Below are 7910 nucleotides of genomic sequence, written 5' to 3'. Positions count from 1 at the left end.
AATGTTATCAAAATCAAACTATCATGAGACAATAATATATATCATATATATTATATAATGTATATAATATGTGTATATTTATATATATATATATATATATATATACTATAAATATATATATATTTAATAACACCAATAATTCTGAAAATAAGTTTAATAACATATATACAACCATAATAACAACAAGAATAATTAGATTCTTGAATCTAATTATTCTTGTTAGAATTAGAACATTATTTATTGATTAAAAAGGGCTGTCCGAAGCGTGGGTGCATACCGCTAAATTCACTCTGATATTGCGATGAAATGACAGGGTCAAATGCTGGAGAGTGGTCGGGGTTAAACATTGAGGGGCGGGGTTAAACGTTTAACCCCACCCCTCAACGTGTCTGCGTGTCTGCAGTCAGGGGCTTCTCCAGCATTCAGCACAGAATTCAGCACAGACTCTAAAGCATGACCAAACGTCAATACCACCCCGCCCCCCACACACTCTTCCTACACCTCTCTGCCTCTTTCTCGCTATGTGGATATATCTTCCAATTAAAATTCTCTTAATGTAACCTCATTTTTACATTGTCTTTTCTCCATCAGCAATTATGTAATCTATATTCATCTTGTCATTTATATTTGATCCTTTGCTTGAAATGATAAACATTAATGATACGCTAAGATTTACTTCTTGATATTGTCACAACAGCACAAATCAAATATGAGCAACATTTTTAACAAATACACCAAATATGTACCATAACAAACCCATAACACCATCCAGGGCAGTGATCACCACTTTACATACAACAAATAGTGTTTTTGAAGAATTTCTTTTCCTTTTCATGTATTGACATTTACAAACAAATCTGAGTACCACCAAAGAAGTGATCTACAGTAGCCTAGCATCGCCTACCTACCATAACTCATCAAACTTTACTATTAAATTTCAAGATAAAAGTGCAAAGACCACCTTAGAAAAGACTGCTGATAGCCATAGAATGTAACCAAAATAAACAACAAAAAACTACAAAAAGGCACAAAAAGCATTCATTGTGGGTTAAGCAGGTGTTTGCTCACTGTGTTGATGTCATTGTCTCGCTCCTGTTTCTGTATTTGTCCTTGCCTATGTCATGGGACAATTTACAGTTTATTAGACATTGGCCAATACTTAGTGAGCTCTTTGCGTGATAGGTCTGTTTGTAATGGAGCAACGTCATTATGCACTCAGCCGGGAGAGTGGAGTTCATCACAGAGAGGATTGTTTGCAAAAAGGCTTTTTTACTACCCTCCATGTTACAAGGGAAAACAACTCTTAACAGGAAATCTTTTACTCACAGAACATATTTCCAACTGTAGTGTGACCATATTAATTTGAGTTTTAAAGAACCTTAAGAAACATGTTATAGAATAATTAAATCTTACACTATCCTTTAAAAATATCCTCACAAAATAACATCCACCACTTCAAGATACTGTGTGGTACAAAATCAATGTCAGGCTGGTCGGTCTTCAGACATCAACACTTTCATGAGGCATACAGTAGGCCAAAAACAGTTTTAGTTTGCTCATAACATGACAATATTATACCTTTCAACTGCTCTTAAATGTCAAATTTAGTTGTCTGTTTGGGGTAACAGGACGGACGGACGGACGGACGGACGGACGGACGGACGGACGGACGGACGGACGGGCGCGCACGCACACACACACACACACACACACACACACACACACACACACACACACACACACACACACACACACACACACACACACACACACACACACACACACACACACACACACACACACACACACACACACACACACACACACACACACGAGAGAGAGAGTTAATGTGGCTTTTTGCTCTTATCTTTTACTTTGTAAAATGACTCCATTGTTGGAAAGGTTACTGTAATAAAGAAAGAGGCTCCATCCTCTTTGACACTGGGTGAATTCATAGACATCAGAAATATGATTCACTACATCCCTCTAGTGGCAGTTCAGTGTCATTACACATCACATTTCTACTCATTTGTTGTAAATATGCAGTGATGGAATAAAACTCAGAAGGCTTCAATTTTCTCAAGTATTGTACTTAAGTATACACTTAATTCACTTGAAAATTTACATGTTATGCAACTTTATACAACTCTTGGAAAACTCCTCTCTGATTAGATGAAACACACATCACAAGACTCAATAAACATTTTTTTCTGAGCTAATGAAAAGTTGACTTTCTAGAGATACGAGGTTCAGGAGGACAGTAACGCTACAATCACATGAGATTATGTTTGTCAGGCAAACGAGTACGAGACAGCAAGTAAAGGACACAGACGCAGGACTGTCTGCAGGAAGATAGGCGGTATAAAGTCACAAAGCTTACTGGCAGGGTAGCAAGTCCAAACAGAAGTAACAGGGAATCCATAGTGGAACAGGAATGAGACAGGGGATGTAAAGAAAGACAGGTGCCAATAAAGATTCAGGTTCCAGCATGCAGAGCTCTCAGTTCAGAGGCTAGAAGGCAATAGCATGAAAAAACATTGCAAATCTGACAGAGAGCCAAGGGGAGATGGGCGTGTGTAAAGACTGTGGGGTTAATTGGGGAATGAGGAACAGGTGAGCAGATGGATCTAGAAGTCAAGTGACAGAGATTGGTAGAAAGTCTGAGGGCATCTGGTGGATGGATGGAGAACGGCAAGAATGGAGGGATCAGGAAAAACACCAACTACCTACATGCTCATGTAATGTCAGAGCAGCAAATGATAGACAGTCACACATGATATAATCAAGTCAGTTAATTGCCAAAACATTTTATAAAACTGAGTTTAAATTTAAGAATTTTAATGGATGTGGTGTATGAATGGTGAAGCCATCTAGCATCACTTTCTAACAAAAAACAACACTTATGTTATGTCAGATAGTTTAAATGCTGTATTACAATTCATACATGTGGCTCTCTTCATATGGCCAAACATTTAACGCAGAAAATTGATTTATAAACTTTTGTACCTGCAGAAAGTACGTCTGAGACATTATCAGAATAGCACGTAGTTAAACAAAGATATAAAAGTAGACATGAAACATCACAGCGTCCAGATTAGGCTCTGTAGAAGAAAAACTGTTTTACAGTCGATGTCTCCGTGGTTTCAGCTGTCAAATGTTGATGAAAATGTGACAAAGGGTGGACTCAGAGTGTTCGATCAGCACATGAACTAACTCCAACTCCAACATTTCCTTCATAATGTGTGTAGGTTTAAAACCAACTGATGCTTAAGAATCAAATGTTAAAACGCAGATGATACAGACATGAAACCAAAGGTTAATCTTAATTGTCAATCAACAGCTACTTTTTGGTCTACTTGCAACAATTGCTGCTAATTCACTTGAATGATTAAATTAATTGGAAGTAGGAATAATCAGCCAGTTAAGAGCAAAAGGAGTTGCCATTCATTAAATAGCGATTCAAGTATCTGACAAAAAGAAAGGATATATAACTTGTAATAAATTAACCATCCACATGAACACAGTCTTCAGCAAACATGTACAGTATAGCCATAGTATGTCTACTGTATAAAAATCTACATTGCTCATTAAAATTGCTACTCCTTTGATTGCACTGATCAGGAATAGCACTCCTAATTTCTTTTTATTCTCTACAATGACAACAAATATCTTCTATCACTGGTACCTACACTGTAGCATTCACAAGCAACCGAAATAGTACAATTATGTTTTCATATAAATAGGAATAATTAAAGGGAACAGTGTATCATTTGTTAAGCACATTGTCCACAATGACAGCAATACATTGAAAGTACCGGAAGTTGATTGTTTTATGAGACAGATTTGACTCTGCCTCAGTCTTCTGACCAGTATTAACAGCATCACATTAAAATTATACCGTTGTCTCCCTGTCGATGAAAGTTGTAGAGGTCCACACGGACTGAAGGAACTACCACAAGACAAGAATTGACTATATATAAATTGTACATACTATAAAAACAACCTCACAATATTTGCTTTCCTTCCTTAGAGTTGTGATATTAGGACTCAAAATGGACTCTTGCTTTTTTTAGTTAGTGTTTTCTGCTTTTCACATTAAGGTGAAGTAGGCCTGTTTCATCAGAAGCATTTTTCTTTAAGTTGGAATAGGCTAATAACTCATTGAAAAAATATTTCATTTAATAATAAATGCACAGTAAATTGTGGCTGTGCTGTGCATAGCACTGCAAATTAGTTGTTATTTTGTGAAAATTCAAAAGTTCCACTTGAGTAAAAGACTTTTAGGTGTAGTCATGTTGTAATTGTTCTTTATTATATATATATATATATATATATATACACACTTGAATATTATTTATGGTGCCAATTCATAGCATTAGTTATCTCAACCAGAATCTTTGACTGTAGCCACAATCTAAAGGTCAACCGGCACCACTAGTGTCAGTGTTCAACTTTTTAGCCATGAAAAGATCAGTATACTGTATAAAGTACTTCATTCAGATTCTAATAATTATAGTCAAGATGAGGCCTACCACAAGTCTCTAGACCAGAGAGGAAAGGAGAGCATGCGGAGCATGCTTTTTTCCGGATTAGAGCAATGGCTCTTCCAAATGTCTGTGCACATCCCTGCTACAAAGTGTGTCTAATTGAACTAAAACTTAAACTCTTTCCTTAAATTCCTCACAGTTTCATGGATTTTTAGCTTGAATAGTTAAACTAAGGATGCACAATGTTTAGCTAGGGCCCCAACCTTGTGGAAATATGTTGTTGCACTTGTCATATGTGAGGGATCTAACAAAAATATGTAACTCATGCCCTTGGGGTGCGGTTGTCCCTGCCAAGTCTGGCAAACACTGCCCGCTGCACACCAGAGCCAGGTCATTTTGTTTCTTCTGCACTCCAGTTATCTAAGCAACAGAGTGGTATAACTTTACAGAATGCATCAACAAACAATAAACAATTTTAATTTCTTTTGTCCACAGCCAAAAAATAAGCCTGGGACAGTAGAGATGAATATGATGTGGTCTGTGGTTATAATAAGTAATATCATTGAAAAAGAGTACAAGGGTCGTTATTGTCCAGCCAAGCACAGCTGGTCAAGAGATCAGCTCCACTGCCTCAAAGACTTCCGTTGAGAAGTTCAGGCTGACAAAAACATTGTTCTCCATGTCCTCAATACTGTCTTCTAAGCAGACACTGTCATGGCTGATGAGGCTGCTTTCAGATGTAGGACTGATGATGATTATGCGTGGGACAGCCTGAGGTGACCTGGGATCAGTGGACGGGAATTTTCCAAAATTAAGGGAATGAAGTGGGTCGCTCTTGTTATAATCCATGATGCTGTCTTTCTTCTCCTGTGCATCTGACATCTCATTGGTCAGACTCTGGCTGTGCCTCCTGGTAAGAACCAGTAAGGGGAGAGAGGCGATGGTGAGAGAGCCGGAAACCAATTCATGCTCACAGTTGCTCAAAGATTTACTCATGGTAGATGGCTGCTGGCATGTCATAAAACAACAACAAAAAAACACAATTCATTATTAACACAAAACACATTTAAGCTTAATTCACCCTTTATGTGTTGTGTTCTCTTACCCTCTCTGCTGCGAGTGTCTTCCGCTCTAATTGTTCCTTACAGGACCTGCCTCTGGAAGACTGTCTGTTAGATGGTATTCTTCTGGAGGATTTGCGAGATTTTCTTCCCAAAAGCTCCATTTCTACATCATTTAATACCTGCAGGACAGAACACAACAGAACTCAGCTGAACTGGACTAAACTAAAAAGAAAATAGTTCAAGACTAACTCACCTCAGATGGCATGTAATTTAATTTCAACAAAACACGAACATGAAGTTCCTTTTTTTGGGTTAAACCCGAAATTTGTCAAGAACCAAAAGCAACAGGATGGGGAACCTTTGGCAGATGCATGAGATGATGCTAGTCAAGCTCTGGGAGGTTCACTTTTTAGTCTTACTGTGGTGCCGGACATACACCAAAGAAGATACTACAACTATTTTCCTGTGTAACAAGGTTTTAATTGTAGCAAAATGTGTCTCATCAATTGTAAAAATCAAATAAAGATTCTGTGCAATATTTAGATTGTATTTAGATTTTGTGATTATATCACAAACAGTAAAAGAGCAGTAGAAATACTCTCACAAAATGTCCACTCCTTTCTTTATTTAAAATCTATTTCTTTAAAACATATTTTGCTTATGCACTCGCTCTTTGCAGTACATGAGGCTGCCTATCGCAAGCACATTTCTTGAGAAATAAAGTTTTGCACACAAGGTAAAAATTAAAACTTGACCAACGGCAAATTTTGAAATAAATACATATGTGAGAAGAAAGGAAAAAAGTGGGTATTTTGTCATTTAAGCAAGATAGATAACAAGTATGCAGTTTTTTTTTTACAGATTGTTGTTAGAGCAAGAGACTGCAAAGTCCCCAGAAAACATTTAGAATAAAAGAGACTTAAGACAACAGAATCCAAATTCTGAAAAGATCAATGATGACAATACAAACAATCTTAGAACAACAAAATAAAAAAGATTACCATGTCAGGTGAATCTGTAATAAAGTGAGTTCTTGATGCTGTGGATTGTCTGCTAATGACGGAGTCCCTGAAAGAGGACTCACTGATGGAGGAGACGCATTCCTTTCGAGGAGTGGGAGACAAAAACCAGAGGCAGGGAAACTTCTCTGCCAGAGTTGTCCTAAAATAGGGGGATATGACAAACTATAACTTCCAATACAAGATCTAATACAGGACGATATAGAGGGAAGGTGAAACAAAAATACAGCAACATAGAGTTCTCATTTACCTGTATTTGTTGTGTATGATAGCATAGATGATAGGATTGTAGATGGCCGAGGCCTTTGCAATGATTGCAGGGACAGCCTTAGAGTACGGCGACAGGATGTTGGCGTGACTGAAAGAGACAGAGAACAACAGCTGTTTGAAAAAAACTTGTTCATCTTGATGTTTGTTTCTTACATGATAGAACCAGATGTCCACCACAACTCAAAGTTCCTTTTATCTTTCTATATTTTGTAACATAATAAAAGGTCATATTGGATAAGGGATTACAGTGGCTAAAATGTGCAAGCTGCCACAGAGGGGTGGCTCAGTCCATCAGATCCTTTTGTGTGTGTTTGTGTGAGTGTGTGTGTGTGTGTGTGTGTGTGTGTGTTAAAGTTACATAAGTACACAACAGCCTTCTGCGAGTCCCAGGAGAGACATGGGTTTAGTGAATGTTGAGATAGGTCAGATAAGCACACACGAGGATATGCAAGCAACTTCACCGTCTGCCATCCAAGGGTACTTAACCTCTTTCTGTCACAACATTATATAATGACATCTTCAACACCATTTTAGGGAGATTCTAATCCAAATTGGTAGCAAGCATAGACCGTTAAAATAAGTGGACAGAGCATCCGGTTTCGAAAAGTGCAACCACTGCGGAAGTAACTTAAACCTGCATTCTATCTGAATTCCTGCAGAGGGCGACACGCGTGGTTGCAAAAGAGGTTGGTTTCAATAGAAGTCTATGGAGAAATGAGCCACTTTTCACTTGATTTATTACCTCAGTAAACATCTTCATAATGAGTTTGTGGTCTCGATTGCTAGTTTGAAGTATTTTGCAATACAGAATGATGTTCATTCTTTAAATTACGGTCTCGTTGATTTTAAAATCGGCAATAAAGCCGGGGGTGTTTTAGGGCGTGGTTATAATGTGATTGACAGTTCTCGGCCTGTCAATCATGACAGAGTGTTAGCAAAGCCCGTCAATGGCACGTAAACTTCATTTTGGCTACGTTTGACTACGTTTCATGACTGTGGCTGTGACACTTTGGTCGGATAATAATGTCTTGTTCAGCGTTCGGTTGCACGGCAAGACACTCAAAGGAATC

The 7910-nt window shown here is 37.9% G+C and overlaps 1 protein-coding gene across 1 annotated transcript in view; it reads right to left on the bottom strand.

Annotated features, from left to right (window-relative positions):
- Nucleotides 1–4409: 4409 nt before the first annotated feature.
- opn4xb (opsin 4xb) overlaps nt 4410–7910 on the bottom strand; it is a 9459-nt gene continuing 5958 nt past the window's right edge. Inside the window, exons 6-9 of the mRNA XM_034871124.1 lie at nt 6821–6928; nt 6553–6712; nt 5593–5730; nt 4410–5495 (exon numbers count right to left, since the gene is read on the bottom strand). Coding sequence (XP_034727015.1) covers nt 5097–5495; nt 5593–5730; nt 6553–6712; nt 6821–6928 — 805 coding nt within the window. The 3' untranslated portion in view covers nt 4410–5096. The remainder of the gene's footprint in view (nt 5496–5592; nt 5731–6552; nt 6713–6820; nt 6929–7910) is intronic.

Source organism: Etheostoma cragini, chromosome 5 (assembly GCF_013103735.1).
Source record: "Etheostoma cragini isolate CJK2018 chromosome 5, CSU_Ecrag_1.0, whole genome shotgun sequence".
NCBI classification, from domain to species: Eukaryota; Metazoa; Chordata; class Actinopteri; order Perciformes; family Percidae; genus Etheostoma; species Etheostoma cragini.
This window is presented reverse-complemented; position numbering and strand designations above follow the sequence as displayed.